At 44.8% G+C, this 23237-nt stretch overlaps 1 protein-coding gene across 1 annotated transcript; it reads right to left on the bottom strand.

The window, feature by feature from the left end:
* Positions 1–1468: 1468 nt before the first annotated feature.
* Positions 1469–6686, bottom strand: LOC104604261 (GDSL esterase/lipase EXL3-like). The gene is made up of 5 exons (XM_010268536.3): positions 6318–6686; positions 5407–5537; positions 5050–5280; positions 2925–3180; positions 1469–1972 (listed from the first exon to the last, which is right to left on the bottom strand). The coding sequence occupies exons 1-5, from the start codon at positions 6604–6606 to the stop codon at positions 1779–1781; spliced, it is 1101 nt and encodes a 366-aa protein (XP_010266838.1). The 5' UTR covers positions 6607–6686; the 3' UTR covers positions 1469–1778.
* Between the last annotated feature and the right edge of the window lie 16551 nt (positions 6687–23237).

The raw sequence follows: 23237 nt of genomic DNA, 5'->3' as shown, positions 1-23237 counted from the left end.
TGCACCATATTAAAGTGGATAATCTAAAAAATAAGGTCCCATTTGAGAGGGCTGAAGTGCAGTGAAGAGCCCAAATTGGCCATCAGTCGGTCATATTTTATGTCATCCACTTCACTATTTTTAGTTAATTTGTCTAAAGTGTCTCAATGTAGTCATACCGGTTCATCTGAATGTTCAACTTCTCAAAGAACCATTCAACTTAAAAGCTTAACATGTTAGGTGAGATCCTTGAATAGGTTGATATTCTTTAAGATGTTCCCTGACACGAAAGCCCATTGGGTTTGAAGTGTGAACAAGCATAAGCCCATACATACCTTGTGATCGATGAAACTTAATTAATTATAATGGGGGTAATGAGAATCAAACACTAAACCATTTGGTCAAAGTGGCTCTGATACCATCTCAAAGAACTATTCAACTTAAAAGCTTAAGCTGTTAGGTAAAGTCCTCGAATAAATTGATATTCTCTAACACAGCTTAGCCTTGCCATTCTGCCAAAGGGGGCACTGAATGACAGCAGACTTAGGCTCTTTGGAATTTTTAACCAGATGTAATTTAAAAACCTGTCCATGGAGGATCTACCTCAAAAAGCCAGAAACTGACGTACTTCAGTCCTTCCAAACACATTAAGTCCCCATTTGGGAGGGATTTCACGCAGAAGCATAGGGCACTCCATGAGCTGAGAAACTCAGAACGCCGTGAAGCCATATTTGTTAAAAATCCAGAAAGCCAGAATTACATTTACAGAAGCCACAAGATCTTTCTGGTGAATCTATTTTGCGTAGCTTCTCGAAAGCAGTTCGATCAATGCAACTCAACCAACATATAGACTAAATGGGCTCTAATTTTCAGTCCTTCCAAACACATTAAGTCCCCATTTGGGAGGGATTTCACGCAGAAGCATAGGGCACTCCATGAGCTGAGAAACTCAGAATGCCATATTTGGCATGTCTTTTTGGGTAGATCTTCTAGTAGCTCTGACGATCAAAAGATGCATTGAGTTTTTGCATGAAGATCTGAGAAGACCGAATCTAGTTTGGCAGATGCACGTCTTTTTGTGCATCTTTCCATATCTTTCCACATGAGAATAAAACACGAAAAACGCAAAAAGCTTCATTTGAAACTTTCCAAAATCAACCCAAAATGGGTTTCTCACTCTTTTTGATGCTCTGACTTTTGGCGGCTAGATCTTCTACAAATCAAATGGAAATAGACCAAAAGTTGGTCTGCCCAGCTTGTAAACAAACAAAAGACTGCACGAAAAGATGCACCAAACGGACCTTTAACTTTCACACTACTTTCCGTTTTTCCTATTTTTGTATCAAACCAAACACAGCCTAAATCGGCTACTTGGCAACTCCTACGATGTTGATCACCCATTGGTCAAAAATTTATGAATTTCAAGGGTACGCTGATCTTGACCTATTCTTTCTACTTGCAATTACAGTGGTCGGTGAACATCTTCGGCTGGCAAGATTGTACATTGTTGCATTGAAGTCTCTGGTGACAAAATTTAAGGCCCAATACTTAAACAGATGGGGCCTGGGCTGAATCTCTTTTTTTTTATAAAGATAGGCCCCCAACTTATGCGATAGAAAACATCTAATTGACCAAAAATCTACCTATATACACGATAATAGAAAGATGGTGTGATAACTATTACTACCTATGGCTATACAGAGAGCTGATACAAACTGTGGAGTGAAATTGCGACACCTTGAAATGGTTTTATAAGGGGAGAAAAATCATAGATAACAGAGGAATTTAACTTAATTACCTTAAGAGAACTTTTTTATGATATCCTGTGTAACTGCATCCATTAGGATTTTGTAGGCTTTCTCTGTGGGATGATAACTATCCCAAAACACGTAATTGGAGACGTCTGAACATGTAAAAGGAGTTAAGTCATTGCATAGTATCGATAGTTCTACGTTCCCCGTACCACAGCATCCTCTCATAACCTCCTCAAATCCTGACATTGGCATACAGCATTCTTTCACTGAATATTGAATATTGATGTAAATAATAGACAAGTATGCATTTTGATTTCAATTACTACTGGCCACCAAATTAACTTGTTGGGTTTGAGGGGGTTGGCCCAATTAATATCCATCATGATTGGATTGGACCTTGCCCAAACCAAAATCAATTTGGATGAATTGGTCGGATCAATAAAATATATTGAATTGGATTGGACCTGGTCCGTTTGTAATGAATTATATATTGGATTGGGTTGAATTCAGCCAATGGCTGGTCCATTAATAGAAAGTGAGAATATAGGTGTCAATGAACCATAATTGAGTTAAAATTAATCTAAATTAAAATAATTTTGGACAGATTGAACAGTCCAGACATTAAATTGGACCAATCCAAAATGGCCCAAAGTATTCATTGGATTGGATTGAACAAGGTCTATTTATAATGGACTCACATTGGACTGGATCAAATTGGACCAAATCCAGCCATATCGACACCCCTACTCAAGTGCATGCATGGCTGGTGCTTGGTGGGGGACAAACACACAAATATATCAGAATGTCCCTGATCTACATGCATATTGTCCTTATTCATGGCCATGTGGCAAATTAAAACCGCTATTAGCTAGGCCACTTGTAAAGTTTGGCCCCATTTTCAGTAAACTTTAACTTATAAAATCTCAAGCAACAAATGAATTTGGATTGGCTTTCCACAGAGCGTATCTCACCCCAACCTCACAGCACTGCACACTTGTATGTTATCATTTGTGGGGAGATATTTTTAATGCACGCTGCAACATGCTGTGAAGGTGGGTGTGAGGCGCACTCTATTGTGTTCTGATCAGCCACGTGGTGATAATTTAGCCACATCAGAAGATAGGTGAGTCAGCTGCTGGTGACCCAATTTACACAGGATGACAAGGGTAAAGTTGAAGAAAATATAATTACCGTAGACATGAGGCCTTTGGATAATATCCAGTAAGGGATGATAAACTTCAAGAAGAACAAGCGTGGCGGTTGGGAGTTTATTCTGAAGTGACTCAAGCTCGGAAGATAGCTTGGCGTTGAAGAGCTTTGCTCCTACGTTCAATTTCTCTGAACACCCTCTGTCTACTCCCCCGCCAATGGTTCTCTGGAAAGGCACACACCCTACCGGTGGAGTGTTCACTATCCCAATATTTCTTACCCCAAGAGCGTGCAGTTCCTGCCAAGTTTTATTGTTTTTGAAAAAAAAAAAGGATATGATTAATTAGCTTTAAACAAAATTAATTAATTCACTCTCAAATTATAACTCAAGAGATTATTTGTACAGTTTAATTGATGCAGGGACTAATTAAATTATTGGCATATGGAAAGCATTTGTTAATGTAAATTATTTGCAAACTTTTTTTTTTCATCTTTTTACCCCAAATTAAAAAAAGAATCCAGATTTTCTACCCATTCTTTATCCGTCGTGAATTGTAGTCACACATCTCTATTATGAATTGAGAGATGTGTGGCTGCAATTCACGGCGGGTAGAGAGTGGGAGAGTGGGTAGGAAAAGTGAGTAGGAAATCTCGTTACCAAAAAAAAAAGGCCATATAGTAAGGAAGTATTTTTGTTTAGGCTGTGTTTGGTTGCTGTCAAGGTTCAAAGTATCGATATGATATATTCTGTATTGAGCATATCGTATCTTGCCGATACACAAAGGTGTTTGGATACTTTGAACCATGTTGCAGTACATATCTGTTAATTTGTAACTATGATTTGCATTCTTATACAAAACCTGCACTTTTTGTCCCATTTGCACCCACTCACTATCAATATAATTTTTTCTATCTCCAAAACTGGTGTAAATTTTGCACAACCTTCCTCCAACCTCAATTCTCTGTCATATAAAGTGGGGAGTACATCATCTTGCTTCCTACCACATAGGCCTGTCAATGATATTCAAATGCAGCCTAATCCAACATTCGACCTGATTATCCTGCCTTTGGATGATGTGTTTATATAATCAGATCAAATTTTGAAATCTACATCTGATTAATAATCTGATCAGGTTTAGATTATAAAAAACATAGATAATTATGTTTAAAATTATAAAATATATATATATATATATATTTTTTTTTTTTTATTCGGTCAGTTTCTAAAACCTCCCCTAAAGTGTCTGACCATTGCTAAAATCTCCTAAAAAATTGATAATTGCAATCACCTCCCCTGAACTTTCTAAGACAATTGCAAGTAAACCCCCTCCATTAGAATCTTCTAACAAGAGAAGAGGCATGAAAATGTTCAAAATACCCATGCTACTTTTGACCAAAACGTTTATTTTCCAAATTTTCTTTTTTTTTCCGATAGGAAAAGTTGAGGGGCTACACAAGATGGGGGGTTTTCCAAATTTTCTTTTCATATCAATCGCTACCCCAAATCCTTTCCAATCGCTTTTTTGAAATTGATTTATTTTCTAAATTTGCCTTTCATATCAATCGCTCAAATGTAACGCTGCAACTTTAAACTCTCCATTTTTGTTGTTGTTCATTGTTCATAGAGTTTGTATTGTTTTTCTATAAAAACCAGGTCCAATAGTAATTGCATGGGTATTTTGAACATTTTCATGCCTCTTGTTAGAGGATTTTAATCAAGGGGGTATACTTGCAACTATGTCATAAAGTTCAAGGGAGTTGATTGCAATTCCCAAACTTCAGGGGAGGTTTCAACAACGGTCAGGGGGGAAGCTTTAGCAATTTACCCTTTTTATATTATATTATATATAAATTTATATATAATAAATTAAGTATGTTATATTTCCATTAATCTATTATACATAAAGTTGAAAATTAATTATTTTTTGTATTTTAAAAATTAAAATTGAATCCAAATATGATACAAGTCTATTAGATTTTGAATTTGAGTCCAAGGCCTTCAAATGTGATCCAATTCAGATGCAAGTTTTCAATGATCAGATCAGATTCAGATTTTATTGAATCCTATTCATTTACAGCCCTACTATCTCACTCCCAAAGAAATAAAAATAACCCTCCACTCTCTTGCAATGTCGGATCTGAAACAAAAGTGAAGCAGAGAATTTACCTGAATGAAAGTTGAAGCTAATTGTACCATGAGAGTTGTGTATTCAGTGATATCGTAAGTGAACTGTCTGGCCGTTGTAATGAAATAACCTGCAAGGTCGTTACTGCCTGCACAAAGCATGTACATGCTCTCGGATATGAGAGCTGCCGTCTTCTCCTCTCCCACAGCTGCCTCCACTTTCTCTATGTACTCTTTGAACATTTTCAGTTGATCCGACAGTGGTATGGCCGACTATGACAGTCACAGTATTTTACAGAAGAAGAAAAATATGAAGAATATCTTCAGTTTGAAATTAAAAAGAAAAGAGAAGAGGTTAGAAACTCTTAATAAAGAAAAAGAAAGAGGATGAGACTATACCAATACTGCAGGAGTCACAATATCAAATGCTCCTCCAGCTGACGCAAAGTTTACACCAGTAAGGAGGTCTTCTATTTGTAAATTTGGGTCAAGATAAGGAGGCAACAGATTCTTAACTCCTAGGTTCTCAGCTGTAAATTTCACAAGAAAATGCATCAGTCTCTTAATAAATTTATACACCTTGTCAATCATTAAAGAAGGGTTTGGCAAGTCTTTTTGTGTGTTGTTTAGGGTTTTTCTGACCAAAATTTGGTCTTTCTCTGTTTCGCAATAAAAGGCAGGAAGCCAAAACAAACCCAATGTCCTAAAAATCTCATGAAAGCCCAAAATAACCAAAAATCTGTCTCTCTGCACCTATGATCTTCCATTTAAGATATTTACCAAAAGGTCTAGAATTTTAAAGACAATACCCCGAAAACTCATCGTATGATCTTCCTAAAGACTTGGCAAATAGCACCTAAATTAAGAGTACTAGGCAGTCACCTTTTCAATAAGGATACCTAACCACTCATAAAAAGTAAGCACGGGAAAGTAAAAAAGTTGGTTAAATTTGAGACGAAGCACGGGAAAGTAAAAAAGTTGGTTCAAAGAGTACTAGGCAGTCACCTGCGCAAGCACGAAGTATATATAATAGATATTATATATTTTATATTATTATAAATGAGTCGGGTTGGGTTTGGGCTGGGCTTTTTTGACAAATCCTGAGCCTGGCCTAACACACAATGGGGCTTGGTGTTTTGTGCCCGTGGACCTAATTACATATCCAAGCCCGACCGGGGTGCGAGTCAAGCCGTCGGGTTACCCAGCCATGAACAGGTCTAATTGTGGGGCGCAGATCTGAACTCCATTACAGGCTGCTGAGAGAAGTTTCTGTCAATTAAAAGTGAATAACTGGTAGCTAGTGATAGTACCTAAGAAATCTGATGGTACCCTCCCGTTGCAAAACCTTCCTGTAGCTTTCCTTTCTGGGAAGTCTCTCCCATATGGAGGGAAGTTAGACTTGGCCACAGAGACGAGGTAGTTATTGTTCCCTGTATCTACAATCGAATCTCCGAACACGAACACCGCCGGGAACGTTACATTAGGTGAGACGACGTCGCCTTGGATGATCTGCCATTGAAGAGAAGTAAACACAGAGAAAAGAAGGGCTAGACAAGTAGTAGAAGTGACAGAACCCAATTCAATGGCAGAAAGCTGCATTTTTGCTTGCTGCTCGGCTGGGTTCTTCTGAGCGTAAAATGAGGTAGAAGAGAACTGACATTTTCCGACTATATAATTGTGTCCTGCTGCTTGTTATGTAGACATAACTTTTCATTTATTAGAACCAGTAAGAGAATGTAGGTTTCAGTAGTTGAGATATTAAAATGTGCAAAGAAGTTGTTACCGGTAGCTATTCGGTATATCCAATGGGTAGACAGAGATGTTATATTAGTCATGTTTGGCTCGGAAACAGGGATCAGAAATTGGAATTGGAATAAATCATTTTAATTTAACTGTTTGGTTGAGCAAAATCAGAATTTCATTATCATTCCTTTTGAAATAGCTTTTCCCATGTGATAGAATTATTTCCTTCCCCTCCCTTGGAAATAAACTCCCATTCCAGCTCATTTCAGTTCCAGTTCTTTTATGAACCAAACAGACTATAGAAATTAATCTTTTCATTCGAATTCTAATTCCCACTGTGAAGAACCAAACGGATTTCTTTTGGATTTTCACTTTCCACCCAGGATATCATGTTCCACCAGCTTTCTACGGAAATTAATAAACTCAACGGTGATAGTTTAATTATTGCACAGTTGGGAAAGTGGGTACCCAAGATCTAAAGTAATTAATAAACCCAAGCATTACAAAAACGAAAAACCAGATAAGTGACAGAAAACGAATTCACAGCACATCCCGTGTGTATTGAGAATATGTTCCTGTGATAATTAAGGGTTCATTTGGCATGTTTTTCTGTACGGTCTTTCGGTTGTTTATAAGTTGGGAAGACCAAAAATTGGTCTATTTCTGTTAGGCATGCGGAAGATCTAGCCGCTAAAAGACGGGACGCCAAGAAGACGCGCAAAGCCCATTTTGGACTGATTTCAGGAAGCTCCAAATGACGTTTCCCGCGTCTTTCGGGTTTTAATCTCGCACGGAGAGACCTGAAACAACGCACAGAAAGACGTGCGTCTGTCGAACGGTCTTCGGGCTGCTCAGATCTTATGTCAAAAGCTCAATGCATTTTTTGACTGTCAGAACTACAAGAAGATCTTCTCGTAAAGACTTGCCAAATGGGCTCTAAGTATGGAAAAGAAAATGTTCCCAATGCATATTGAGATATGCACGTGAGGCACTTTGGATTGTGCTTATAGGGCACTGATGTGATCTCAGCAATCCCTATTCTGCCCAGAGAGATTTCGGATTAGCTGAATTTGGTCGCTGCTTGACATACCATGGGACCAGTCGTTTTATTCCACACCAACCCCAAATGCAAGTGAGAGATTGAACGGTTGAGGGCCAAACATATTTTATGGCTAACAATATGGATCATGAGAAATATATACATCACACAAGTCACCAAACAAGAACAAAAGCCATTTCATATCCAAATTCCAATTTACTTTTGCTTTCGATCTTAACCCTATTTTCTCAAATTTGTAAAAGAACTCTTAAAACCCAAAACAACCAATAAAGGGGTGGCTCAGTTGGTATGTTAGATGGTTTGTCTTGGTAGATGTGTGGATTCAAACCCAAAACAATCAATTTGGATGACTCCATGTTCCTATAGGTGTCAGATTTTTATGTGGAAATACCTTCATAAAGCAGTTCGAACAAAGACAGTAGTCTAGATCTACAGAAAAAGAGAAGACACTTGGTGCACCTTTTGCAAATCATATCCAAAGACCCAAAAACACCTCTTCTTGGAATGCCCTCTTTCAAGGGCTGTCTGGATGCAAGCCCAAATTAGGCTTATGCCGGAGGCTTTTCTAAACTCTAGCCAAGAATATCTGATAGAATGGTGGTGGCAATATAATAGTCATATCAAGAACAAAGCCTTAAAGTACACTTATTTTGCAAAAGTCTGTACAATTTTCAGAAGCATATGAGATGTGAGAAATTATCACAATTTTAATAACGGGAAACCAGATCCTGCACAAGGCTGGTAACTACTGCACCTCTAGAGTGACAAAGCTACAAAAATCACATTTTACTCAACTGCATTCAGAATGGAATCTACAACAGGTTCTTCATACAGCTCTTCCGATCATCTTAGTGGATGGATCATGGAACACTACCACACACACTGCATCAACTAGACTCTTTATGTTCTCACATAGATCTCCTTTTCTCATTGCAGAAGGAAAACCGTGTATGGAAAAATCATTAGCAGCAGCTGAGCTCTGGGCAATAATAAGAGGTTTACGTAAACTTTTTTGTATGGGCTTCAAAGCAGGTTTTTCGCTATCAGATGCAAAAGAAATTCTTTTGAAAATAGGAGGAACTGATAAAAACATCACCTGGGATCTTCAAGCGTTGTATGATCATATATTTGAATTATTATTACTTTTTGAAAATGTAAAGTTTTTTAATGTAAACAGAGAGTTAGTTAAGCCAACTTATGAACTTGCAAAATGAGCTAGGCTTAAAAGCACTTATATTAATAGAACCAATCCCCCTATGTATTTACCCGCATATTTTTTAGATTGCTGTAAAAGGGAGACCCAATTGTACCCATGATATTTATAGTAGTTCCTTTTTTATCGAGAAAAAAAAAATCCTATTAGTTACCGCCGACTTTGGAAAAGCTATTCCCAAAAAGAGGAAAAAAGAATTACCGCTCCAATAAAGGATTCAAATGTACAATCAAATACTAAAAAAAAAACATAAAATTCAAAATAAAATTAAACAAAATTTTGCATTCTTTTCATTTGCACTCTCATGCATTTATCTTGATACAAATAAAATTGCACTACAACTAGAAGACGGTATTAATTCCATGTTATTACATTGGTGGACGTATACTTTATAGTTCCATTTAAAAGGCTTTCATTTAATCCAAGCTTTTTGCAACACTCCATACCGTAAATGAAAACAAAGCTGGTGAGATGGAGCCCAGATGGTAAAAATGCTATTCTTTGTCCTTTCACCGTTGACATGGAAATACAGAATACAAATCTAAATTTTATGCTCACAAAATTGGTACTCATACCATCTCACAACACTTATCAGTCTACATTGGAACATCTTCACATGAACAAAAATACCTTCATTGTGAGCACAATCAAATCAGCCCCCACAAGACAGTGCCCCACAACGTCCCACAGCACATCCCTGTTGTGTATTGAGAATATCTCCCAATGACAGTATCAGAAATGATTATGTTATTTTTGGGAGATGATGTAGCGCGATCTGACTACTCTCAGCTGGAGGGTGATCTAGCTTCCAATCGAGTAGCGAGCTAGATGAATCTGTAAGACAATGGATCAGAGAACCCGGGGTGGCTAACCCGGCGAGGTCGCTCCGATGCTTAAGTTAGTATTTGCGAGCTGAATACTTTGAAAACTTGAGAGCTTGAGAGCTAGAGAGTAGAGTGATCACGCGTACCTGGGCCCTGGAGGGGTTATTGCTCTTATATAGTTGAGCTCCCGCGAGTTTCATGGATCGGTTCTGCGATCTTCATCCAGAGGGGATCCGTTTTCGCTTTAATCGGGGAGTAATGTATCAGTTAATAAAGTTTATCGATTCCGCCCGATCCGGGCGAGGAGAGGATAAGGCTTGCTGTTACATGGCGTGATCCTGTGAGGTTCAGAGTCCGTTGGAGAAACTTCCGAAGTCGTTACGTGGCGGTTCGGGTTGTTAGTCCCGAGTTGATACTTCGGTTCTTTAGTTCCGAACTGGGTTGAATGCCGAGGTGCCCTGACGCCGAGGTGACTACGCCGAGGTGACTCTACACCGAGGTGACTCTACGCCAAGGTGACTCTACGTTGCGAACTAGGCTTGCCAGGCTGAGCTATCATCTCTTAGTCAGGTCGTGTCCACGTGTCCCCTTCTCGCTAGGTCGCGCCAAATAACCCTTCATCAATTGCCCCCTACTCCTCGTGCCAGGGGTCCCAACCCGGTGCCAGGAGTTCATGGAGGATCTAAATGGATTTGGCGCGGGGTCTGGATAATCTGAAGAGCGAACCGTTGGTCGGGCCTGTTCAACCGTCTAGCTCAACCCGAAATGACCCAAATCGCGTCCTGGGTACGCGCGGACGTCACGCCGTTTATAGACTCCACGGACGTCAAAGAGCACGCTCAACCAATTTCGTCCTCAGGTGTCGTGTAACCGATTTTCATGAGAGCCGTTGGATAGAGCAGATCTCAACCATTGATCGCCATGTGGTAAACTATAAATAGGGGGTTAAGGGGCCCCTCTTCTTCGTCAAAAAATCTTGTGATTGAGCTCTCCCGAGATCGCGTCGGAGTCCTTCAGCTTGCCACTTCTTCCTTTGTGTTCCGAGGTCGTTTTCATCTTTTTTGGTGAATTCATCTTTTCTTCGTTAGTTTGTTCTCCTTTCCTATTCCAGTTTCAGTATGTCTAGTGCTAGTATAGATAAGCTTCTTAGTGACTCTAGTGAGCTTGAGGGTGTCGAGGTGCAGTCCTCGGCTCCCGCTAGCGAGGTCAGCTCCTCGCCAGGCAGTCCCCCCCCCCTCGCCCCTTAGGAGAAATTCCTTTACCCAAAGTCGGGCCATCTCGGCCTGAGGAGACTATAGCTCAGGAGGAGGAACCGACCCCCAGAGAGAGGGTCTCATCTTCTTCTCGAGGTTGGGATTCAGATGACTTCAGTCCTTCCACTATGACCTCGGACAAGCTACTGTCCTTGGTAGCTTGTTATCGTCTTCCCAATAACCTTGTATTCAGTATTCCTTTGGGTCGGTACCTTTGGGTTCATGGTCACTGATGAGGGCGGATTTGGCCCTCTAGTGAAATTGTGACACCTGGCACCTCATGCAAACAAAGTGCAGCCTCGGGCAGCTCGGCATAGGTAGCTCGCCACAGGAAGTTGGCCACTCCGCAGGCAGCCTAGCGTCTTACGAAGAGCTCGCCACTTAAGGTCAGCTCGGCACTTACAGGCAACTCGGCATAGGTAGCTCGACACTTAGGGGCAGCTCGGCGTATCACAGGAAGATCTCCTGCCTGACAACCGTACCTGACAGATCCGGAGATCTACGCCCACGTCTCTCGCTAAGTGGCACTGTGCCTGCCAGTATTGAGAGTTGTCCCTTGACTGGCAGAGCCGTACTCTGCAGCAGCCGCCTGCACCCGCCACATCATCTCTGACAGTAACGGTTGCGGTAGAAAGACAGAGGCGGTTACGCCTGACTTGATAGAGGCTATTACGCCTGATTTGACATGACACCACTATATAAGGATTCCGACCCCCAAAGACAAGGGGGAAAAGAATGAAAAAATTGAGGTAATACTTGCTCTCTAGCTCTCTCATTTCTCTCCAAGCTCCCTACAATTAGAATGCTAACTTAGGCATCGGAGAGTCCCCGCTGGAAAAATACCCCTGGGTCCTCTGATTCAGTTCTCGCAGGTCCCTCAGCTCCCGCCGCCTGCAAAGGAGAGGAGATCACCTCATGTAGATGGCAGCCAGGTAGCTCTCCACCAGGGAGCTCGTCACCAAGTAGCTCTCCACCAAGGAGCTCGTCACCAGGTAGCTCTCCACCAGGGAGCTCGTCACCAGGTAGCTCTCCACCAGGGTCCTCTGATTCAGTTCTCGCAGGTCCCTCAGCTCCCGCCGCCTGCAAAGGAGAGGAGATCACCTCATGTAGATGGCAGCCAGGTAGCTCTCCACCAGGGAGCTCGTCACCAGGTAGCTCTCCACCAGGGAGCTCGTCACCAGGTAGCTCTCCACTAGGGAGCTCGTCACCAGGTAGCTCTCCACCAGGGAGCTCATCGCCAGGTAGCTCTCCGCCAGGGAGCTCGTCACCAAGTAGCTCTCCACGAGGGAGCTCATCGCCAGGTAGCTCTCCACCAGGGAGCTCGTCACCAAGTAGCTCACCACCAGGGAGCTCGTCACCAGGTAGCTCTCCACCAGGTAGCTCACCACCAGGGAGCTCGTCACCAGGTAGCTCACCACTAGGGAATTTGCCACCAAGTAGCTCATCACCAGGCAGTTCGCCACCAGGGAGCTCCATCATCCTCTGAGTCACAAGCCACCTGGGAGCATGTCAAATGATGAGGTACTTAGCCAAAAAGTTGGTACATCACAAAAAAAAAAAATTGGTACGTGACCAGAAACGGTTACATCATTTGGCGCTGTTTGTGGGAACACGCTACAGAAAGCTAAGTTCTCATCCTACAAAAGCTACGTTCTGATCCTACAAAAGCTAAGTTCTCATCCTACAAAAGCTAAGTTCTCATCTTACAAAAGCTAAGTCCTCTTCTCCCAGAAAACTAAGTCCTCACTTTTTAGAAATTAAAGCTCTCGCTCTATAATTTACATTTTTTATGAACTCAAAGACAATGCAGGGAGCTAACAGACTAACTTTACTTTCAATTCGGATAAAGCCTCATCAGTCCTCTCCGCAAGGTCCCCCCTACAAAGATGAGCTCTTCGTGGCTTCCACGGGAGTTGGCGGCCAACAGACTACATAGGCGCCCTTACCGGTCGAGCCTTCCAAGGCTCCCATGTGAGCTGGCGACCTAAAGTTAGTAGTGCTGCCCTCGAAGGTCGAGCTCCTAATAGCTTCTTGTAGGAGTGGGTGACCGACATTACAAAGCTGATGCAGCGCAATCATAGCTCTAAGGCACCCACCTGGTCGGTTCGGCACCTGATCAGCTCAGCACCTCATTGGTAGCTCGGCACTTGGTCAGATCGGCACCTCACAGGTAGCTCGGCACCTCACAGGTAGCTCGGCACCTCACTGGTAGCTCGGCACCTCGCATGTAGCTCGGCACCTCACTGGTAGCTCGGCACCTCACTGGTAGCTCAACACCTGGTCAGCTCGGCACCTCGCAGGCAGCTCAGCACTTGGTCAGTTCGGCACTTCACAGGCAAAGCCTACGGGCCACATTACTACTTAAGACCCAGTCGCCTCTTCGGCACGGGCAAAGTCAAAGAAGAGTGGACTACGAGTCGCTCCCAAAGCCTACGGGCCACATTACTGCTTAAGACCCAGTCGCCTCTTCGGCATGGGCAAAGTCAAGAAGAGTGGACTACTAGTCGCTCCCAAAGCCTACGGGCCACACTATTGCTAAATACCCAGTCGCTTCCTCAGCATGAGCAAAATCAGCAAAAGTGAACTATAAGTTGCCCCCAGAGCCTAAGGGCTACACTACTGAACTGGCGGAGACCTCCTCACCTTATAGGCAGCTCGCCATTAGCAGGCAGCTCGCCACATACAGGCAGCTCCCAAAGCTTAAGGAATTGGATCAACACTTACTAGCTCGTCGACTTACGGGCCAAAAGAAGAAATCTACTCCCTTCGCTAAGTTACTCTCAGCTCGGGAGTGGAGGGCAAATGATGAGGGCGGATTTGGCCCTCTAGTGAAATTGTGACACCTGGCACCTCATGCAAACCAAGTGCAGCCTCGGGCAGCTCGGTATAGCTAGGGCAGCTCGGCATAGGCAGCTCGCCACAGGCAGCTGGCCACTCCGCAGGCAGCCTGGCGTCTTACGAAGAGCTCGCCACTTAGGATCAGCTCGGCACTTACAGGCAGCTCGGCACTTAGGGGCAGCTCAACGTATCGCAGGAAGATCTCCTGCTGACAACCGTACCTAACAGATCCGGAGACCTGCGCCCACGTCTCTCGCTAGGCGGCGTTGTGCCTACCGGTACTGAGAGTTGTCCCTTGATTGGCAGAGCCGTACTCCCCAGCAGCCGCCTGCACCCGCCACCTCAGCTCTGACAGTAACAGTTGCGGCAGAGAGACAGAGGCGGTTACGCCTGACTTGACAGAGGCTGTTACGCCTGATTTGACAGGACACCACTATATAAGGACTCCAACCCCCAAAGACAAGGGGGAAAAGAATGAAAAAATGGAGGTAATACTTGCTCTCTAGCTCTCTCATTTCTCTCTAAGCTCCCTACAATTAGAATGCTAACTTAGGCATCGGAGAGTCCTCGCCGGGAAAACACCCCCGTGTCCTCTGATTCAGTTCTCGCAGGTCCCTCAGCTCCTGCCGCCTGCAAAGGAGAGGAGATCACCTCATGTAGAGGACAGCCAGGTGGCTCTCCACCAGGGAGCTCGTCACCAAGTAGCTCTCCAACAGGGAGCTCGTCACCAGGTAGCTCTCCACCAAGGAGCTCGTCACCAGGTAGCTCTCCACCAGGGAGCTCGTCACCAAGTAGCTCTCCACCAGAGAGCTCGTCGCCAGGTAGCTCTCCACCAGGGAGCTCGTCACTAGGTAGCTCTCCACCAGGGAGCTCATCACCAGGTAGCTCTCCACCAGGGAATTCGCTACCAAGTAGCTCATCACCAGGCAGTTCGCCACCAGGGAGCTCCATCATCCTCTGAGTCACAGGCCACCTAGGAGCATGTCAAATGACGAGGTACTTAGTCAAAAAATTGGTACATCACAAAAAAAAAATTGGTACGTAACCAAATACGGTTACATCAGTCACCATGAGCTCGCGGTTTTCGAATAACAGCTCGTAGATGGGCTGCGCTTCCTGCTCCACCTATTCATTGTAGAAATTATTAAGTTCTTTGATATCACCATTGACCAATTACACCCGAACTCCATCCAAACTATAGTAGGTACAATCTCCCTATTTAACGAGTATAACCGACCTCTGTCCTTAGACATTTTTAGCTCGATCTATTAGATCAAAAAGAACTTTGCTTGCTTGCGCGGGGATATTCGACAGAGTTACTACATTTGTCCTCACCCTGGGTTCAAAATTCTATTCGACAGCTCGAACAAAATACCGGCCTGGAAGAGGAGATACTTTTTTGTCTGGAACCCTGAGGAGTGGCCCTTCCCGACTCACTAGCAAGTGGCCATTAAAGACCCCAGGGTGAGGCTAGATGCGGAGACCAGGGCGATCGTTAACTCTTGGAGGGACCTCGGCCTGGAGATGAGAGATTTCTTGGCCGAGGAGAAGGTTGTGCGACCTGGGCTGAGCCCTCCTGGTAGGCCTCCACCTCGGCGCTCATATTACTCTTTTTTATTTTGAATTTATTTCAGTTCGCAACTAACCTCTTCTCTTTTTTTTTCAGTAGCTATGCCGGAGGTCAATGCAGAAAACCTTTTAAGGAGCTTCCAGAGAGGGAAAAAGAGGAAGGCCTCAAAGAAGCCTCGCCGAGAGGCCGGTCCTTCTGCCCCCATCCCACCCGAGGTTGCAGCACTGGAGCCGATCTCAACCAAGCTTCTGGAGGAGGAGGTTTGTCCCAACCTCCTATCATGGACCTGGACAAAGACCAGGACGAAGGAGCTCCGCCTCATGAGCTGGAGAGCACTTTCGTGCCCGAGCCTCAGCTCTCGAAGGAGAGTATAATGACCCCTCGGGTCGGGCTCCTCAAAAGTAAGGACGTCATTTTTCCTGCCGAAGTCGCGGAGTGGGCTGACATGCCCAAAAGTCAGCTCGGAGGCCGGGCTGCCAATTATTGTATGGTGGTGAGTACTTTACCTTTGTACTTCATTTCCTTGCTCATTTTTTAAAGGTACTTTCATCTGCTTTCTTCTTGCCAGGTGAACTCCGCCATTCACTCGCTAGTCTACTAGTCTGAGATCCGATTGAAGCGAGCTCGGGAAGCCGAGGAGAACGCTCAAAAACTTTACCGCGAGTTGGACTTAGCTCGGGGTGAGGTTCTTCGGGCTAACAAAGGAGCTCGGAGTCAACAGGAGCTAATCATGGCGCTGACTAAGGAGAAGGAGAAGCTCCAACGCGAGAACGAGAACCTCGATGCAATGATCAAAGAGCACACCGAGATCTTCAAGACCGCCATCCAAGAGGCGCGAGTTGAGGAGAGAGAGTGTGCCATCGAAGGCTTCAAAGAGTCTTCGGAGTTCCACAATCTCCAGGTCGAGTATGGGCCAAGCTCTTATCGGTCTGGTTTCAAGCTATGCAAATGGTTGATGCGACAGAAGTTTCTCAAGCTTGACCTCAGAACCATTTCCATGTCCGACCTTACTCCCGAGATGGCGAAAGCGGCTAACGAAGAACCCGGCTCCTCCGAAGAGCAAAGTGACGATGAAGTCCCCGAGGTGATTCTGTTAGGACGAGAGGACGCGGAGGAGGATCGCAGGGAGACTGACCTGAATGGCAGTTCAGACGCAGAATTCTTGCCTCTTTTCTTGGACCTCTTATGATGTACACCCCGGGCCTCCGAGCTCGGTTCATTGTGATAGTTTCTTCTCATTTTTTTTTTTGTACTCAAAACTTCACATTAATGAAATACAAGTATTTTGGCAATCTCCGTGTAAAAATTTTCTAAGTGTAAATAACTCCCAAACTGGCGAACTAAACCAAATAGGAGTAAATTTTTTCTAAGTGTTGGTTACCCCGAACTGTCGAGCTAACGAGCTAGACTACGAATAGGGATAACTTCGCATCGTTGTGCGCCAACCCCAAATAGGAGTAGATTTTTTTTCTAAGTGTTGGTTACCCCGAACTGTCAAGCTAATGAGCTGGACTCCGAGTAGGGATAACTTCGCATCGTTGTACGCCGAGGTGGGCGGACACTATACGGTATATACCCAACCTGTCTGCACACGGGCTACTCGTTTAGGTGTTGGTTATCCCTTGGTTTCAAGCCATCGGGCCCGACTTCAAATGGGATCAACCTGTTGTTATATGCCGAGGTGGACTAAACATCGTAGGTTTTATACCCGAACTGTCTATGCCTCAGTCGTGAGAACTGGTTTGCCTATGCCGAAGAGGCGACTAGGACTTGTCTATCTATGCCAAAGAGGCGACTAGGACTTATCTGCCTATGCCGAGGAGGCGACTAGGGCTTATTTGCCTATGTCGAAGAGGCGACTAGGACTTATCTTAGTGCCAAGGTCTTATGTCAGCTCGGCGTCATGGCCCTTGGGATTTTGGGAGTGACTCGCAGTCCTCTCTCCACTTTGGTGATCACGAGTAGTACCTTCTTAGGTTGTCGATGTTCCACGCACGAGGTACTTGCTTCCCTTCCAAAGTCTCGAGCTCGTACGTACCTTCCCCAAACACCCATCTTACTCGGTACAGACCTTCCCAATTCGGTCCGAGCTTACCAACGTCAGGCTCAGGTACCATAGCCTTCCGAAGAACTAGGTCGCCGACGCGGAAGTATCGCTTTCTGACCCAGGAATTATAGTACCAAACTACTCTTTGTTGGTAAGTTGTAATCCAGATGTAAGTCAGGTCTCGTACCTCTTCTACCAGGTCTAGGATGGTACGGAGCTCGTCACCATTCGTCTCCTCATCATAAGCCTCCAAGCGTAGTGTAGGCACCTCGATTTCTACTGGGATCACCGCTTCTGTGCCGTGAGGTTGAAAGGAGTTTCACCTGTGGCAGTCTTAATGGTAGCCCGGAAAGCCTAGAGGACACTGGGTAGTTCATCTACCCACAACCCCTTGGCTCGAGCTAAGCAAGCTTTCAGTCCGCGAAGTATGGCTCTGTTAGTGACTTCCGCTTGCTCATTCGCCTAGGGGTGTACCACCGAGGTGAAATTTTGTTGAATTCCCATTTCGGCACACCAATTCTGAAACTTAATATCTTCGAACTACTTCCCATTATCGAAGATGAGTACCCGATGTAGCCGAAGCGACATACTATGTTCCTCCAAAAGAAATTTTGTATGTCGTGGGCTGTGATTGTTGCCAGAGGTTCAACTTTCACCCACTTGGTAAAGTAGTCTACTGCTCCAACCAGAAACTTCCTCTGTCCTGTCGCTGGCGGGAATGGGCCAAGGATGTTGATTCCCCACTGCGCGAAGGGCCATGGGCTAGTGAGGTATTTTAGATCGGTAGCAGGTCGGTGGTGGATGTACACCCCATGATGATGGACCCGCTAGTAATCATATTGATTACCCCGCGGATCGGTCTTTCCTCGGGTAACTTTCTTGGCGGCTACTCGTTCAGCCTACTGGTTTCGGGGGCATTCCTTCTCTGGTCCCCTTGTCGGTCTACTGGCCGATCCGCTTGGCCTCTCTCTTCTCGCTGTATAAAATTTTTCAAGTATCCGCGGCGGATGAGCTCCTCGATCTCATCGCGGAGGTTCCTGTAGTTCTCCGTGTTGTGCTCGTGGTCTCTGTGGAAATGATAGTAGATGTTCTAGTTCCTTGTTGCAAGATCTCCCCTCAACTTGGGGGGCCATTTGACGAAGGAGGAGTCCTTAATGGCCATTAAGATTTCCCCTCGTTTATTGTTTAATGGCGTGTAGTTCGTTCTTTCAACAAGTGGGGTCCTACAGTGCCGACCTTATTTGCGAGCTCGCGAGGCAGATCAGCTTCTGGATTTGTTTCTTCCCCCGCTCGGGTACTTGCTCTTTCTTCTTTTGTGTCCGCCATTACCTGTGTCATCATTGTCTCTTTTCCTTTTTTCTGTCGGGTTGTCAGTCTTCTGGTTGATTTCCTCTTCGGTATCGATGAACTGATCGGCTAGCTTGAGGAATTCGGTGATGTCCTTTGGTTTATTGGCCACCACATGCCATTTAAACTCCCTGTGGGTTATTCCTTTCTTAGTTGTTGTGAGTCTTACCGCTGGATCTAAGTCTGGGATCTGCAGGCAAGTGTCGTTGAAGCGCTTAATGTAGCTTCTAATCAACTCTCCCGCTCTCTGAACTACGTTGAGAAGGCTTTCCTATGACCTCAGGCACTTCTTGCTGGTGATGAAGTGCGAGGTAAACAAATCTACGAACTGCGACCAGCTCTTGATCGATCCCGGCGTGAGGTTCTGATACCAGGTCCGAACTACCCCTCTAAAGGTAGTGGAGAAGGCCACACACATACAAGACTCATCAGCCCCAGCCAGGTGCATCTGGGACTAGAAAGAGTACACATGGTCATTAGGATCGAAGGACCCGTCGTACTTGTCTAAGGGAGGCATCTTGAAGTCCTTAGGCATCGAGGTCACTAAGAGCTCGGGAGACAGGGGAGACGACCTGGAAAGTAGGGGAGGAGTGGCCTTTGTAGCTACCGAGCTCACTTCTCCCTTACCTTTAGCTTGCCCTTCTTGCTAGTTCGGCCTTGCTAGTTAGTTGTTCTAAATCGAGGTACGGCGTGCCTTGCGACATCTCTGTTGTTACCTCTTTACCGGTTCGGCATTGGTGTTGCTGATTTCAGTGTGCTCCGGTACCGCTCTGCCGCGAGGTAGTTCCTGGTTCCTTGTGGGATTCTAGGGCTGGCTATCACAGACGGAGAGGACCTGTCTCGAGTTCACACCTCAAACCCTGAACTGGATACCTGCTAGTGAACCGTCGTTTTCTTGTTGTGAACACCGAGGAAGATTGGCCCTATTAGGCTGAGTATCCCTGGACCTGTTTCCGAGGTTCCTTGTGAGGCAGGTGGAGTAATCTGACCGTCTCTCCTCCCACGGGGTGAAACCTGACTCCTGGGAGGAATTGGGACTTGGGAAGTCTCTTCGCCTCGGTGGGGAGATCGGATGATATTCTGGTTAACCCGAGGTCGGTTCTGATTCTGTTGGGCCATTGGGTGCCAAGGTGGAACCGGCTGCTGGTTCTGCAGCAATGGAGGGAACTGATGCTAGTACTACTGGTACTGTTGGAATTGCTGAACCTACTTCATCTGGATCAGGATAGCCCAGACACACAGCACCAGGTCGTTGAACTGGGATGGCCCGACTCTGAGGGGAACCACAGAAGGCTCGAAAAAGGTTGCTCCTAACACTTGGGGAAGTGGGGCATTCACCTGTGTGGTGTTCGGTGGCACGGTCAGCGTTGGAGCTCCAGTCGCAGTAAGCGGGATGGTAAACTGGTCAATGCACACCAAAGGGAGTTGGGGTTGTCCCCCGGAGACGTTCATCTCGCTGCTTTGCCCGGCGTGACTCGAAGATGCCATTGATGTAAGATTAAGGTTGATGACTATAAAAAAGGAGATGACTTTTCGGTCGGTTCCCACAGACGGCGCCAATTGATGTAGCACGATCTGACTACTCCCAACTGGAGGGTGATCTGGCTTCCAATCGAGTAGCGAGCTAGATGAATCTACAAGACAATGGATCAGAGAACCCGGGTGGCTAACCCGGCGAGGTCGCTCTGATGCTTAAGTTAGTATCTGCGAGCGGAATACTTTGAGAACTTGAGAGCTTTAGAGCTAGAGAGTAGAGTGATCACGCGTACCTGGGCCCTAGAGGGGTTATTGCTCTTACATAGTTGAGCTCTTGCGAGTTTCACGGATCGGTTCCGGGATCTTCGTCCTGAGCGGATCCATTTCCACTTTAATCGGGGAGTAACGCATCAGTTAATAAAGTTGATCGATTCTGCCCGATCCGGGCGGGGAGAGGATAAGGCCTACTGTTATGCGGCGTGATCCCGTGAGGTTCGGGGTCTGCTGGCGAAACTTCCGGAGTTGTTACGTGGCGGTTCGGGTTCTTAGCCTCGAGCTGATACTTCGATTCTTTAGTTCTGAACTGGATTGAATGCTGAGGTGCCCCGACGCCGAGGTGACTCTACGTTGCGAACTAGGCTTGCCAGGCTGAACTGTCATCTCTTAGTCAAGTCGTATCCACGTGTCCCCTTCTCGCTAGGTCGCGCCAAATCACCCTTCATCAGAAGCCAGAATGTACTGTGGGACATTGTGGGGCACAGTCTCTATGGGCGGTTGATTTTAACTCCAAAATCATATTCCAATCAATAATGACTATACCGCATCATCAATGTACAGGTAAGTTGGATTTGGTCACAAAACCATCCTCACAGCTAGACCTGTTCATGGGCTGGGCTGGGCCGGGCTCGGGCCGGGCTTTCACTTGTCACTAATGAAAATATACTAGGCCCGAGCCCAAGCCCGGCCTGACCAGCGGGCCTATAACTTGGGCCCGAGCCCGGCCCTGGTAAAAAGCCCGAAGCCCAACCTAATTGAAAAAAAAAAAACAATTTTCCCTATTCAAATTAGAAGTAAAAATTCATATAGTATTTTTTTTTCTATTTAAATGAACAATGGGCCTACAAGATGGTATTTTTTCCTTTCTTTTATATTTTAAAACACAATTTTACATTCTTAAATCAAAAAATTTATTCAAATGGACATAATCACATAACTAATTTTATGTTTAATATTAGGTCGGGTCGGGCCGCTCGGGCCGGGCTATTTTGACAAAACCCGAGCCCGGCTCGAATTTATTGCGGGCCGGGCTTTTTGGCCCAAATTTAAGCCCGCGGGCCTATAAGAATGTCCAAGCCCGTCCGGGGGCTGGGCCGGGCCGGGCTGGCCCGTCGGGCCACCCGGCCCATGAATAGGTCTACTCACAGCCCCCTTCACTTTCAATATGAAGGTATTCCCAACGCACAACTCAAGAGGCAATGACAATGCACGGTTTTATGAAAACCAAAGGGGATGTCATGGTCCTTGTCTCCTTAGTCTACCCTGACAATGTCATCAATTCCTGCATTCACATTTATGACTCACAGAGGAGACTGAATCTGCTCCTCACACAGGGCGCCTCACACCGATCTCGCACACATCCTATCATGCATTGGGAACATCTCCTGTACTTATAAATTATTATAAGCATGGAACACGGGAGATGTTCCCAATACATGATGGATGTGTTTGTGAGGCGCCCATGTGTGAGTAGCAGATCCCGTTCCCTCACAGAATATACATACTTGCCATTGGAAGATATTATGTATTGTTTATCGCCAATGTGATCTCCCAACAATGTACATGCTCTGGGATACAATGGCTATATTCTTTGAGTCCATATCACCTGCCAATAAAATACATTGCAACAACCTACCAACATAATCTGGCATGGCACATCTCATACATGACGGGTTTTATAATCTCATAGTGAGATGCACGGTGTTAGAGCAAGTTGGTAGGGTATTGAAACATATTTTATTGGGAGGAGATCCTCACACATTCTTCTTCTCTTCTGCCGCTGCCTTCCATGTATCTATATACCTCCAACTCGTTGGAAGATTGGGTAAATTTAGAACAAAGGGGCAGCCTCCAACATGAATATTTCCATTTATTTTCAACATTAAACGTTAGTTATTATTTACACCCAAACTCCACCGCAAGATGCAAAATCGAATTTGACAGTCAAGATTTTGATTTCTAAATGTGAAGTGTAGATGTTGTCATGGGAGGGAATATTTCTTTGAAAATAAAAAGGTTCTATCTCAACCGGAGATTCAATGGTTAATAAAATTTCAAGGTGCGTTCCACCTGAATAAAGTTTGGGCTATAAAAGAAACCATCAACAAAAAACTCAAGAGATGAACAAGAGAAAAGAAATAAAAAAAAAAAATCTACCAAAACAAGAAAGAAAAAAAGAGAACAGAGTACAGAAAGTGTCAAAGTATGCTCTAATGCTATTGAAGGGAATTTAGTGTATGAGCTAAATGTCAGTGTATATTTACGAGGATTGGCTGTTTCGTTGGCTGAAATCGGGAACAAACCATTGAAGGAGTTTTAATGAAGAGCCCTGTTTCGTTGGCTGTTTCGTTGCCTGACCAGAGATTTTTTTTCATGCCTTTTTCGGGGGGACCAACCCAACCGGCGATTTCCGACAAGTCTTTCTGAATTGTTAGAGCAAGAAGCGGAACTACAGGGATGAAATGAAAAGTGTTTCTTACGATTACGCCCAACAGCCCACTTGAGCAATTTGCCATTATCCCATTGATTCCTATGAATATAGGAAACTTGTATTTCTCATTCACAAATCCCTCTTTGTCTATG

Source organism: Nelumbo nucifera, chromosome 6 (genome assembly GCF_055504915.1).
Source record: "Nelumbo nucifera cultivar China Antique chromosome 6, China Antique-T2T, whole genome shotgun sequence".
NCBI classification, from domain to species: Eukaryota; Viridiplantae; Streptophyta; class Magnoliopsida; order Proteales; family Nelumbonaceae; genus Nelumbo; species Nelumbo nucifera.
The sequence above is the reverse complement of the archived record's forward strand: the minus strand, read 5'-3'. Positions and strand labels throughout refer to the sequence as shown.